Source organism: Marmota flaviventris, chromosome 12 (genome assembly GCF_047511675.1).
Source record: "Marmota flaviventris isolate mMarFla1 chromosome 12, mMarFla1.hap1, whole genome shotgun sequence".
Taxonomy (NCBI): Eukaryota; Metazoa; Chordata; class Mammalia; order Rodentia; family Sciuridae; genus Marmota; species Marmota flaviventris.
Genome location: NC_092509.1, coordinates 78629132 through 78643980, shown reverse-complemented (window position 1 = coordinate 78643980; position 14849 = coordinate 78629132). Strand labels below are relative to the sequence as shown.

The 14849-nt window shown below is 40.9% G+C and overlaps 1 protein-coding gene across 1 annotated transcript in view; it reads right to left on the bottom strand.

Moving 5' to 3' along the window:
• Positions 1-465: 465 nt before the first annotated feature.
• Kdm5b (lysine demethylase 5B) overlaps positions 466-14849 on the bottom strand; it is a 75689-nt gene continuing 61305 nt past the window's right edge. The window contains exons 21-27 of the mRNA XM_027945575.3: positions 12391-12570; positions 11711-11869; positions 8170-8655; positions 6509-6620; positions 4563-4717; positions 2726-3046; positions 466-2213 (exon numbers count right to left, since the gene is read on the bottom strand). Of these exons, the coding sequence (XP_027801376.1) occupies positions 2076-2213; positions 2726-3046; positions 4563-4717; positions 6509-6620; positions 8170-8655; positions 11711-11869; positions 12391-12570 (1551 nt within the window). The 3' untranslated portion in view covers positions 466-2075. The remainder of the gene's footprint in view (positions 2214-2725; positions 3047-4562; positions 4718-6508; positions 6621-8169; positions 8656-11710; positions 11870-12390; positions 12571-14849) is intronic.

Sequence of the window (14849 nt, the reverse complement as noted above, 5' to 3'; positions counted from 1 at the left end):
CAGAGATGAAGATACTACCTCACCAAAGAGGCTATTGTTGGAGATTGTGTACAACTTACAGATGAAGAAAGACTAGTGGGGTTGGATGGCGGGGAGGGGTGGGGGTGTCTTGTACAACATGGGTGAGAGCTCTTTAAAGGCAAAGGCTTTATTTTAGCAGCAGTCTTCTTTGCCCCTTGCAACGCTGGGGGGTGGAACCCAGGGTCCTGTGCACGAGCTACTCCGGAGCCCAAGAAGTGTCCTCTTTCAAGCTTGCTTTCTCAATGGAAGGTGAGGACTGGGTCAGCTGGTATCTTGTTCCAACACCAGGGGTGGGGTGAGGTGGGGTTAAGAATTTGGATACTAAAAAGGCCAAACCACTGTTATTCCAGATTGTGCACTGGAAGCTATGCATTTCTTTTGGCCCCATAACCCCCATGAGACAAGGAGAGACATCACAATAACTGCAGGAAAACTGACTAGAAGTCATTCTTAAAGAGATTTAATTATTTGAATTGCATAAAAGGGGGTAGTACATTTAAATCTCTGCTACATCACAAACTGCTTTTTATTGTTTTATTTTATTAAAGACCCACTAGAGTTTTACTGTCTGCAGGTTTATGGCTATAGAATATGGAAGAGGAGAGGCAGAGCAAGCAACAGTTTCTTCTGTTGACCAGGATGCCCTCTCCACTGCAGAGGAGAGCTCTTTCAAAAGAAAAGGAGGGAAACAGATGTGGCAGTCCACACCCCATAACCATCCAGCTCCAGATCCAGAGTTAGAAAGGGACAGGAAGGAAACCAGGAAGGCGGAGCCTGGGCATTCACAAGTTTCCCTTCAGCCCTCACACTAAACCCAACCCTCTATGAGGATGAAACTTCCTTAGATTTCCTTCCAATATCTTAACCCTAAATCAAGTTTCCCTGTCAACTGAAATATAATAAAGGTGTCATTTCCACAAGGAGGGCTGACTTGAGGATTGACTCACCGACATTCTGAAGCATTTATTAAAATAGAGCATGGCTTTAAAGACAGTTTCTAGTCTTCGAAGACTGAGGGGTTCTTTTAGTGGGGCCTGGAGGCATATGACCCACCAAAAAGAGCAGGATGCAAAAGAAGAAACCCCCATGTTGTTCACAGGCATACACTCACTGCCACCACAGCCTGGCTGGGCAGAAGTCAAGGCAAGCGACCCCTTCTGGTTCTGCAAGCCCACAAGGCAGAGGGGCAAAGGAAGCTGTTCTAATGGCTCTAAATAACCAGCATATAGTGTAGTATTAGGACCAAGGATTTATTCCACAATATAAACTGCAACATTTGATACAAGCTACCAAAAAATAGGGGAGGGAGTAATGGGCAGGGAGAAAGCCAAAATACAGCTGTGGCAATTACTTACAGAGCAGTCTCTTTTCTACATCACTAGTTCATCAGTGACACTAGAAACTAGACATTTGCGTTCTGTACATCAACCAAATGCTAAAGCACCAACACACTGTTCAGGAGTTTGTTTTGTTTTGTTTTAATTCCAGCCACTGAAACCAACATAGAAGTTATTGCTCAGATAAATAAACCTAGTCTACCAGAAAAAAGAAAAGTGGATAAAGAAAGGAAGAAACAAACAAAAATCCCAAAAGTGGAAAAACTTAAAATCCCCAATGTGGTAACAGAGTAAACAAGAGAAGGATTCCTCAAATGAGGATTTACTGGAATTTCTGGTGCCCCTCTGGGCACTGAAACTGAGTTGGGTCTTAATCCGGTAAATCCCAGACAGAGGTACAATTTCAATGCTGTACATGAAAAGGTGCAAGCTTCAATGCCTTCCAAATTGGTGGAAACCCCTGCAAAAAACAGTCAGCATTTCAAACCTCAACAACCACAAACAGCTCTTAAGGAAAAAAATACAAAAAGTGTCAAAAATTTTTTTAGTTGTTTTTTCTTTTTTTCAAAGAGTTCTGGAAAAATGATCCCATGAGGAATAGAAATAGCACCGTGTACAGACTGGCTTGAACACCAGTCCTGTAGCTTTGCTGAGATTTGAGGAAATCTTCTTGGTTGGAGTCCTGAATTACATTAAGTGGGGGTGTTTGTTTTGTTTTTACTTTCGGCTTGGTGCGTCCTTCCCAGTACAGCGCACACAGATGTAGTCTTCTTTCTCTGCCATCTCTGGAGAAACACCAACACAGACCTGATGAAACCACTGATTGCAGCTGCCATCACACTGGACCCAGTCCACCTGGTTACAAAGAGCAGGAAGATGGGGTGTTCAGAGGAAAGAATGCCATTCAAAATTGGGCAGGCCAGCCTCAAGATATTCAGGCCGTTTGCCATTAACAGCCACCGTCCCACCACTGGGACCAAACGAGTGTAGCTGGCCCACCAGCCAAAGCAACCGAGTCAAAGTCATCTTCAAGTCGTGACTGCTTTGGGGTTAAGACAGTGCTGCCCTGTGACAGTAAGCAAAAGGGCATTACGTCAGCATCCCTCCCACCTTCTTAGCGCCGGGACGGTGAAAGCTGGAGGAGCAAGAAAAGGAAAAAGGGAAGAACGAGAGTTTCTTCAAGAGAAGGGAGGAGAACCAGGAACGATGGTAAGAGCAGAAATATCAGTGGGGGGAGGACTGAGCAATCCATTCAGATCAGCTCAAAGCAGATAAGCAGAAGAGAAAGCCCCAGCGAGATGAGGTCTAGCTTACAGGGTTTCTGAGTTAAGGGAAAGCACGTCCTCTACGGCCCAAACCTCACTGACCTCATCTCCTTCTGGCTGCAGGCAGCTCGCAGCTGGACAGATGGCATCTTCATCCTCAGAGTCTTCCTGTTCCGAATAGGACGTGTCTGAGGGCAGGGAATGAGTTTCGGCAGAACGAACTAACTCATAGCTACGCTCTCTCTCTAACTTGAAATTGTTCATGTCCTTAGGGTGGCTCAGTTTGATTTTCTTCTTTTTGGGGGTCCTCATTTTTTTAACTCGATCCCACCGTTCACTGGAGAGGCCTTCTCTCTCCAGGCGTCTCTTCAGTTTCCTCTCAAGATTGTTGATTCCATCTCTCTTTCCTCGACAGCAATCATTCTGGGTGGAAGATGGGCAAATTCAATTTTAGCTTATAGTTTCCCTACTACTAAAATTAGTGAAGCTAAAGGAAATGGGCGAATGAGCCTGGCATGGTGGCACACACCTGTAATCCCAGCTACTTAGGAGGCGGAGGCAGAAGGAACACAAGTTCAATACCAGTCTGGACAACTTAGTAAGTCTTTGTCTCAAAATAAAAAGGGGTGGGGATATAGCTCTGCAGTTGAACACCTGCCTGACATGTGCAAGGCCCCAGATTCAATCCCCAGGACCACAGAAAGGGAAAATAGGTGAATAAGAAACCAAATTATTCCCCTGGTGAATATCCTGCATCCTAAACATCTCCACCACCTCCCCCTCCAATCCTATGGACAACCATTTGACTTTAACTTCCTTCCCTCCTCTCTGTTAGTGAAACAAAGAACACTAGGAAAAAATAAAGAAAGAAAGAATGATTTGCCTTAAATTACTCAACCAGCACCAGGAGATGCAAGATCCTTCAAAGATTCTTTTCATCAAATCAGGGAGTGACTGGCCACTTACATAGTTTCTATCTGGGTGTTTATGTCTACCCTTTGATCTGCTGGCTCCTAAGGAACCAGGCTATTAGTTCCTTCTTTAAAACCATATACCCCTACCCCTCATAGGAACATTATCTGAACACAATCAATAATGGTGCTAGGGGCTGGGATTGTGGCTCAGTGGTAGAGCACTTGCCTGGCATATGTGAGACACTGGGTTCGATTCTCAGCACCACATATAAATAAATAAAATAAAGGTCTGCCAACAACTAATAAAAGTATTAAACAATAATAATGGTGCTATATTATTTGCTATCATAATGAAAAATAAATCCTAAATGCTGGTATTAGCCCTTGTATTATCTTCCATGAGATTCTTCCCTAATATGGCTTCAGTCTTCCTGGTAAGTTTCTATCCTATTTTCAGGGGCCTGAAGTGCCAGGTCAGATAGTTCACTAGAAGGAAGCAGAAATAGTGCCCTTAACTAGGCTAAGAAATAGGACAGTGTAGAGAATCCTTCAAGTAAGCCAGCATTCAAGATGAGCATCCTCAATCTTCACACCAGCTGCCTTGTTCAGGGTGTAACAAAAGCATTTGTTCAATATTGACTCTGGAAGTATCTTTGATTTTTGAAATTGTTATAATTAAAAGCCCTCTCAGCTATAATTATGTTTTCACCTCTTAGTATTTCTGTAATAGGACAAAAACAACACTAACTCTCACTATTATCACATGGTAATGATGAAACATACACCTTACTAAAAAGAAATAAAAAAAAAAAAAAAGAAAGAAAGAAATTTACACAGTCACCTCAAACAAGACCCAAACACAGGCCATAAGCTTAAACTGTAGCAAATGGTGGCTGGTGCCTACCTTCTCACCGACACCCTTAAGAGCAAGCTGTAAGGCAGACACCTGGCACCCTTCTGTGGATTAAAAATATCATCTCAAAGCCTTTGTGCTTCTGCTGCCTCCAGCAGCCTCAGACACTCACCTTCTCACTGCTGGGTCTAACTGGTGAGTTTCGGTCAGTTTGCAGAGCAGGGCTTGGCTTTGCAAGTAGAGTCTGGTAAAGTTCCTGAATTTCAGGAAGGGATACCTGGAGCAACTGGGCTTCCATCAATAGCTCATTCACTTCTGGACTGATGCCTGTTTAAGACCAGACCCAATCAAAAGGATGACAACAAAGAGTGTTCACACATGTGCATTCAGGCCTATGAAATTTACAGAAGGACTGCCTTTCATACCACTTCCACCCTCTATCCTCCTTAAATGGCATTCAGTTCAAGCTAGGTTCACTTAATGTGCCCAAAGCCCCAAACTAGATTTCCTAAGACTCCTTATTACTAGAGAAGTATTAACTTCATCCCTTTGCTAATTGCTAATACAGAAAAGACAGTACCTCTACCCTGACAGCTTCTACTAGAAAACTCAGAAACAAGCTGCTAGCCCAGGGCATGAATAATCTGAGTGAATCAAGGGGCTCTGACCACAAGACTAGATGCACACTGAGAAGGTGTGACTAAGGCTCAGGATTCCAGCTGCAGCTTTTGGCAGAAATCATTTATAAGTAAGAAAAAGGAGGTAGGCCAGGCATGGTGGAGCACACCTGTAACTCTAGCTACTCAGCAGGCTAAGGCGGAAGGATCACAAGTTCAAAAGTAGCCTGGGCAACTTAGCAAGACCCTGTCTCAAAAAAAAAAAAAAAAATTTTTTTTTTTAAAGGGCTGGGTGTAAATCAGTGGTGCAGCATCTGCTAGCATGCATGAGGCCCTGAATTTGATTCCAAATAAATTGGGACGGGGTAGGTTTCAAATGTGTATTATCTCTGAGATCCTCCACAAATCTCTTAGGTAATTTAATAAGACAGTCCATGACTTAGCATCTGACTTAAATACTTGCTGCTTAATTATTAGTTGTATGGGACTGACTCTTCTGTCCCTGAAAGCAATAGACAAGGCCTTTCTCTCTGTCTCTTTCGCACTTATAAAACTTAAACATTATCCCTCTTCCCTACCTAGTGAATGCACAGTAACCCATATCCTACATTTAACAATGAAGTTCTGCTGGGTGCAGTGGTACATGCCTATAATCCCAGTATCTTGGAAGGCAGAGACAGAAGGATTGCCAAGTTTGAGGTCAGCCTCAGCAATTCATCAAGACCCACAGCAACTTGAAACCCTGTCTCCAAGTAAAAAAATAAAAGGGCCGGGCATGGGGTGCAAGCCTGTAATCCCAGTAGTTAGAGAGGCTGAGACAGAGGAGAATTTTAAAGCCAGCCTCAGCAACTCAGTGAGGCCCTAAGCAACTGTCTCTAAAGGGCTGGCGTGGGGCTGGAATTGTAATTCAGTAGTAGAGCGCTTGCCTGGCATGTGTGAGGCCCTGGGCTCAATCCTCAGCACTAAAAATAAAGATACTGTGTCCATCCACAACTAAAAAAATATTTTAAAAAAGGGCTGGGGATGTGGTTAATGGTTAAGTGCCCCTGGGTTCAATCCCGGGTAGCAAAAAGATAAAAGGGGTTGGGATGTAGCTCAGTGATACAGCATCCTGGGTTCCATCCCTAAAAGACAGTACCTCTACCTTGACAGCTTCTACTAGAAAACTCAGAAACAAGCTGCTAGCTTGTACCGAAAGGAAGAGAAAGAAAGGGGGCTCAAAGTTGATTTTCATTTTATTTTTTCCCTACCACTGAGCTACATCTCCAGCCCTTTTTATTTTTTATTTGAGACGGGGTCTCAATAAGTTTCCCAGGCTAGCCTTGAACTTACGGTCTTCTTGCCTCAACATCCCTAATGGAAGGATAAAGTTTTTTATTGTACCTGATCCTCTACAACAAAAGACTTGGTTATATCTAGATGACCTGTTACTCTCCAGTCCTCAAAATACCAGTAGCAGTAGTAGTAGTAGTAGTAGTAATGATAATAATGATTCACAAACCATGGAGAGGGACACAACTCCGTCCAGTAGAGAAGGGAGAGTGTAAATATGAGGTCCTATTTTCCCAGTCATCAGGCAAGGAAAAAGATGTTGTACCAGGAGGCTGAGATACCTAATGGAAGAAAAACATCTTACAACAAGGCCTTTTCAGGATTAAAAATACTGGCACCAACCTAAGGAAAGTAACTTGGGTTATCAGGAAGGTAACTGGGAAAAAGAAAGGCTAATTCTCCCAAACTGAGGAGTCTCCTGGTGTTTCTAAACTGACCAACTCAACAATTCTTTGTCCAGAAGACCAAGCCTTTAATCTTCCCAGTTTTACTTGGACTGAATTCAGAAAGGTAAAGAAGACCACTGGGAAATAAGCCACTTTCTCTGAGAACAGATCATATAACCTTATGTAATTATCCTTATTGAAGATTACAATACAATATACGTAGTCAAGTACCCCTCTGAACAGATCAAAGGAGAATTTGTCAAAATCATTCACATCCACCTCCCTATCTTCTCCTGTATTTAAAGGAAATAGGGAAACATTCCTTCGACCATGATTTAATAAATAACAGTTGTGTCCTTTGCCTTTACTGATATAATCCTAGCAAACCTTGTGTAAAAAAACACAAGCAATTCCACGATATAGATAGCTCCAATTTATCTATGCAGTGAGTATTTAATTGATCATCTGGTATGTGCCAGGCACTGTATTTATTTTTAAGGCCTGGAAAGAAATAAAAACACAAAAACCAAGGAAACAAATATGACAAAGGCATTTTTGGTTCCTTAACCCTTAAGTTGCTGAAGATTGAATTCATTTAGTTCATGTCTGTGTTCTTAATGGCACAAGAGCACTGTAATTATCTCTGATAGAGAACTATGTACTAGATTTAAAAGTCAAATTATAAAAAGACTGACTATTGTCATTCTGACTGTGCTTTCCTGGTATCTTCACATTCTTCTCCTGCAGCTTCAATGGAGGAAGACAGAAAGCGGCCTACCCCTTCCTCCAGTGATGGTCAGGGAATCTGGCTTTGGCAGAAAGAATGCACAAGGTATTAAAACCCACAGCCTTTCTACTGAAGAAATAAAGGACTCCAATACTTCCAAAAATTATTCTTTCTCAAAGGCTGAATACACAGAAGGCAAGAAGCTCTTCCACTCTCAGCAAATTCCATGAGGGAAAACGGGGGCAGGTGCCAAATTTGTAGTCAAACAATAATTTAAAATACACACATATGGGCTGGGGTTGCGGCTCAGTGACAAAGCATTTGCCTAGCATGTGCAAGGCATTGGGATCGATTCTCAGCACCACATATAAAATAATATAAATTAATGAAATAAAGGTCCATCAACAACTAAAAATTTTAAAAAAAGATATATACACACATGAAATACACATTTGGGTTAACAGACATATAAATGGAACAAATACTTGTATATATGAAAAGGTGAACATTTGTTCTGTGGAAATGGAGTGCCTAGGCAACAACTGTTAGGAGCGGAGGAAACTAAAAGGATATGGCAGATGAGCACATCCTTCAAGTAGGAAGCCGTGGGTGCCGCGAGTGCTGGTAACACAAAGTGATTACCAAGGGAACAAACAGTGACACCAGGATCAGGAGAAAGGTACAGAGATTCCCAAAACCTGAGGAGTCCAGACTCACCTTGTTGGTCTCTGACACCTGTCCTGCTGAGGCTTGCCATCTGCTATATAACAGTCCTGAGCCCACACGGTCTTGCACAAATTTTAGATTCCCTGACGAGAGCAGTTGCTGGGCTCTGTGTTGCCAGTTCACGGTTCTTTCGATCATGTATCGAAGTGCATCTCCCTCAGGAAGGCGAACTCGGATACGCTGCAGGGAGGCCAGCAAGGGAAGAATTTTCTCTAATGGAGGTTTCTCTGACCTCCGACAATGGGGACAAAGCCAGATTCGGAGGCTTTGAGAAATACTGGGTACCGCCACACAGCTAGTGTGGAAAGCATCCCTGCAGAGTTCACACTGGATCATAGGGGTAGCTGGGGCCTTCTGACATAGGCAGACTTTCATCTCCACATCTTGGGCAGGTGACAGCAACTTCCCTTCATTGGCAAGTCTAAGAGACTGCAAAGCTTCCATTTCCCTTAGGCGAGCTTCCCCAAGTGTTGCCATCTGAAAAGAGAGGATGGTATCATAAAGAAATTGCCTTCCCCAGAACTCAAGGTCCTAGTAGTTAACAGAAAGGGCCCCACAGTAGTTTATCTGCATTCAAAGCCTGGCTCAGCCTCACACTGAAGTGCAAGGAACTGTGGGGAACATATTCCACTCTCTATAAAATAGAGATGAAAATAGTGTGCACCTCACAGGACCGCAATGATGATTAGCTGTGATATGTGAGATAGATCACTCTGCCTGGGGCATAAGAAGCACAGTATGAGCAATTACTTTACATCACTTCTTAAAATCCAACATCTATGTACATTTACCTCTTAGAAAATTTACTTCTCTGGAAATATTGAGACCTTTTTTTATACTCCATGTGAGCTCATTTCTGAGGCTCTCCACTTGTTTTTAGTCCCATTAGCTTTTGCATTCTTCTAGAAAGGTACATGATATAGAGGTCTCTTAGGCCAGCCATTACACAGTACTAGTGTATGTCTAACTGCTCTTCAATGCTGAGGTCTTCCATGTGTGCTGAGTACAGCAATTACAGGCAATGAAACTAGAGTCCTCATTTAAAAAGAAAAAAAAAAACCTTTTAACCAGATTTATTTTCTTTTCCTCCCTCCCTCCCTCTCTCTCCTCCTTCTTTCTTTCTTTTCCGTACCAGGGATTGAACTCGGGTGCTTAACCACTGAACCATGTGTCCCCAGCCTTTTTTTTGAGGCAGGGTCTCACTAAATTGCTCAGAGCCTTGCTAAATTGCTGAGGCTGGCTTTGAATTTTTAATCCTTCTGCCTCAGCTTCCAGAGTTGCTCATACAGGTGTTTACCACCACGTCCAGCTCAGATTTTATTACATGTACACACGCATACTAAACTAAGATCATTTAATGCAAACACAACAACAAGTAATCTGCAAAGCTGCCATTTTGCAGCAAGTTGAATGTATTCCTAAAGCCTTTCTTCTTTATTAAAGAGAGCCATGACCCAGCAGAGTTCAGTCACCTTGTCTTGAAAACAAACACAATCAACTTCATAGTCATTAAGCTAAAATGACCATTTACAAGCTGCCCATAAGTGAAACTTTTTACATGCACAGACTAAAGCACTTTCTATCTATAAGGCCTCCAGTAAACAAGCAAGCCCAAGCATTACAGATTTATTCACTATCCATCATGAAGTAAAAGTAGAGTATAAAGGTGGCAAATTCAAATTTGTACCATGTCAGAGTTGGCCATCACTTCAATCAAAAGCTAGACCATTAAAGCCCTCCTCTAGCATATTACTAAAGAAAACAGATACATGAAGGGAAACAGATTTTTTTTTAAAAAGCTATCAGATGCAGGACCTATTCTGTTTTCTCAAGTCTTTAAAATGTTAATTTATCACAGGTGAAACCATTCCCAGTGATCATATCCACCCATCCTCTTTCAGTCACACCATGAATTATAAGACCAGAATAAATTATTGTCTCTTTTTGAGATTGAGGAAGAAAATCTATGAGGGGGGGGGGGGGACAATAAAAAATAGTTCCAAAAGTATACTAAGTAACAAACCTGTGATATATTTTTTTAAAAAATCTTTTTGAAAATGAACATGATGTTCAGCAATATATATGTTATCTAATAACAAGGTGCCCTCTTGTAACCAAAAAATGGAAAGCAAGTGACTGACCTTTCAGGGTTCTGCCATGTGTGCATAGGAGGAGCTCTTAAACCAGAGTCCATGGACTAGATGGGCAGAGACTGACTACACACAGTGTTTCAGACAGACATATATGCATTTCGGGGAAAAGGGACTATGACTCAGTCTTTACAAAAATGAAGCACAGATATAATAGTGTAGGTTCACTATTATATCTGTGAACTACAGTAACTACACCAAAACAGTGCTTGGGTTGCAGAAATATATAAATATACCCCAAAGAAAGAATGTGTCAAATATATAAATAAACCAATGCAATCCCACATCGATCGTAAGAGGTCAGTGAGCTACAAAAAACCAAACAGGAGAAAAGGAGCCCTGGCCCAAAGATGAACCCATTCAGTCAGTTCCAACAGCAGGTTGCTTGCTACATAATGTTATGGTCAACAATAGACTGTATATATGGCAGTGTTCCTGTAAGATTATACTGCCTACTGACACTGTACCCCTATTAGTTTTAAGGGTACACTCTATGATGTTCACACAACAAAACTACCTAATGTCACACTTCCCAGAACTTATCCCATCCTTAAGCAACAGGTGATGTATTCTGCTCTGTAATGGGCCATACTTTGTGCCAATAAAAGCATCCAAATCAGGCTGGGAGTGTAGTTTTATAGTAGAGTGCTTGCTTAGCATGTGGAAAGCTCTGGGTTCCATTCCCAGCACCACACAAAAACGGCTTCCAAATCATGCAGCTATCTTCTTTTATCCTAATACTGTTCATTGAACATGAGCTTGACTTGACTCATTAACTTGAAGATGATATCTTGAATCAACAGTTTTACTAAATGCAGGTCAGACTCAGATAAGCAATGCTGGGCATCAAACCCAGAGCCTTGTGAATGCCAGACAAGCACTTTACCACTAAGCTAATTCCCCCCATCCCTGACATCTTTCTGTTTTGGTAGGGTTTTTTGGTTTTGTTTATGATGATGTTGTTTTTGTTTTGTGAGACAGTCTATGTTGCCAAATCTGGTCTTGTGAATCTCTTGCCTCAGCCTCCTAAGTAGTTGAGATTATAGGCATGTGCTACCATGCCAGGTATCCTGGCAAGTATAAATCTTTTATACTTGACAATTTCTAATAAAACTGAGCACTTTATTCTACTTGCCTTCCCAGTATACCTGTATATCTGAAAGGGTTAAAAATTATCCTTCCCAGGGCTGGGGCTGTAGCTCAGCAGCAGAGCGCTTGCCTAGCATGTGTGAGGCACTGGGTTTGATCCTTAGCACCACATTAAAAATAAGCAAATAAAATAAAGGCATTCTGTCCATCTACAAATATATATATATATATATATATATATATATATATATCCTTTCCAATAATAAAGGAGAAGAAAAAACCCTACTACGCACAGCTGAAGCAGTCTCTTTGCTTTCACTTAAAGCCCTCTCCAGGTCACTCAAACTCTCCAATTTGGTGCTTTTCTTCTTCCCACTTGGCAAGGGCTCCTTTAACTTTCTCTGCTTTCTTTTCAATCCCAAAAGGCCAATATCACATCGAGGACACAGCACCTAATGCGGGACAAAGCACAAACATCAGCAAAATGGGTTTAAGATAAAGCTAAATAAAAGACTAGTCTATTAAAAAAAGGAAAGAAGGAAGAATAGGGAAAGGAAAGGAAGACAGGATTGCTTACAAAATATTTACTTTGATTCCAGACTCAATTAAATAGGTAAAAATATGCAATATATCACAGATTCTAGTGATGATGCATGAGCATCAGCTTAGAAAAAAATATAATAAAAAAGTACAGATAAAGCACTTTATGAAATAGGTGTTTTCTAATCTGGTAGTGAAGTACAACTAAGTTTAAAAGTACAATTTCAACAAAGATAGAGGAATTTAAATGAAAAAATGGTCTTTAACTTTAGACACTGAATGCCAACAGGTATCCAAAAATAATTTAAGATTGCTAAAAACAATTCAGAACACAGATTCATAAGTAACGGTGTGACTTTTGTATATGATAGACCACATATTTTACCAAGCTAGGAGATTTTAGTGCTTCCAAGTGAGCCCGCTGTAAACTTACCTCTAAGAGAGAATATGGAGAATTTTCAGTCAAGAATGTATTAGCAGCACATTCTTTCCAAGCCTGAACTTCAGCTACTAGTGATTCCAGTCTTGGCAAAGAATTTAGATGAACTGGGATAGATCGACCTCTTGTAACAAGTTCTATGAGTGTGTCTAACACTGGCACACGTCCTCCAGCCTAATAAATTAAAAAAAAATTATAGCAATTTAGGGAAGAAAAAAAAACATTCCATGTAAAACAAGAAAAGCATAATTCAGATGGTCCATGATCAATGGACCAATTCAAATTACTCCATGACTTCAACATGTTTAATTCCCAGATGTTCCAATGGAATGTCAACATGACAAACACTATGGTGTCTCTTTGTTCTATTTATGTCATTCTAAATTGACTTGTTACATTGGTCCCTATGGACTGTCTGAAAAAATTCAACAGAAATAAAAGCTTACAGTGACCCAAGCCTTTCATATGCTGACTTATATTTTAAAAAGCAACAAAAAAGTATTTTTCTCCAATCCACTCACCAATGATGAATTAAAGTAACCCAGAATAAATTATTCAGGAAACTAAAATCTGAGTTGAGAAAGCCCAGTGGTTCTTAAACTTTAGCATGCATAAGAATCATCTGGAAAGCTTGTTTAAACACAGTTTCCTGGGCCCCATCCCCAGACATTCTGATTCAGTAGGTGAGGGAAGGGTCCATGAATTTGCATTTCTAACAAGTTCCCAGGTGATGCTGCTGCTGCTGGTGATGCTAATGTTGCTGGTCCAGGAACCACAATTTGAGAATGATAATGCCAAACTGGAAGAAGAATAAAAGCATCAGGTTATGGGGGATGAACTGCACCAGTGTTGCTCTAATACAATGGTAAAACTTAACATGGCTAATGGTCAGTCTTCCAGATACATCACCATCTCACATATGGATGTATTTATTCTAGTTAAACATATTTAACTCAAATCCAGCAAGGCTTTGAAACTAACTCCAATTGTAGAAAATATAGAAGACAGAACACACCACAAAGAATCTCTTAACCAGAAAAATCCAGAAGGTGGAGCACACCTCAGGAAAATTAGACTGGACAGTGAAACGAGGGGGAAAAAATAGGATGGGGAGAACTCCATGAGTTAAAGGAAAAAAATAAAAAGAGCTATACCAATTAGGTGCAAGGGATTAGACAACCCTAAAAGTCATTTCTAGGGCAACAGGGTAAACTGGGCAGTTGAATATTTATGCTCTTTCATATTTATTCTTAAAGAAATGAATCTGTTAGGGCATAAATTTCTGATGGACATTTAAAATAAAAAGTATTTGACTCATGAGTCACATGCCATTCCTATGATTGTTATTTAGAAGAATATGGAGTTGCTGGGTACTGGCCGCAGCCAGCGGAGACAGCTAAACTAGAGGTCTCTCAAGTGAATTTCCTAATATATCAAATAAAACACAAATGCACCATTTACCTTTAAATTCGGCTCCTCTGCCCTCAGCCTCAAGCTCCCTAAACGGGAAAGGGAGGAATATCATAAGAGGCTGGTGAGAGAGAATGAGCACGTTTCGGAGTGGACTTTTATTGGGGGGACTCTAGATTCTTTAGAAATTTCCATCCAATGAAGGTCAAGAAGGGCAGGGTTACAAGGACAGGTAAGGTAACTCAATTCCTGGAGATATAGGAAGGCACGCCCACGCATGGAGACACATTTGGCTACATTTTTACTACCCTCAAGATTGGGGCTACCGTCTTCAGCCACTTAAAAGTAGCCAGATCAACAGGGATGACTGATAATGCCTCAACAGATCAGGAGGGAAAAACGCTGGTCACATGATGTGACAGCCTCCCACAGCTGGGCACAGCTGTGCACGCTTATAATTCCAGTGGCTCCAGAGGCTGAGGCAGGAAAAAGAATACTCCATAACCTTCCAGAATAAATAATCTAACTATCAAGTGGATTGGTTCCCTGTTGTTAATCAAATCTATGCAAGAAAAGGCAAGGCTATTTTTTTTCAAGTAAGAAGCAAAACTTGCTTTTTGGTCTTAAGGACACTATTGCAAAGAAATGAATGCAATATACCTATCCAGAAGCATTTCCTTGCTTTCTGATTTAAATAAGCTAGCCTCTCCATTTGCATGACCTCACCTTCTGGTTGCTACCAATCACTGAGTGAAAAGAGGGCTATGACTACAATTACTATAACATCAACAACTATTGAGAAGAGCCTGCAACTACAACTCCTTGGGCGTTTACATGCATGTAAAATACTTTTGTCTTGCTAGGATTACATTTTAATTACATAATATCCCTCAAACAATGTATCTTCTTTTTAGCCCTGTTAACCAGAACAGAGTCCCAGATATTTTGTTGCAAACATTTATTTACAAATGTCCCATTTGGTATTTCTTATTAACAAGTGGTCAATAAGCATCAATTAAAATTACACAAATATTTAGAAAACA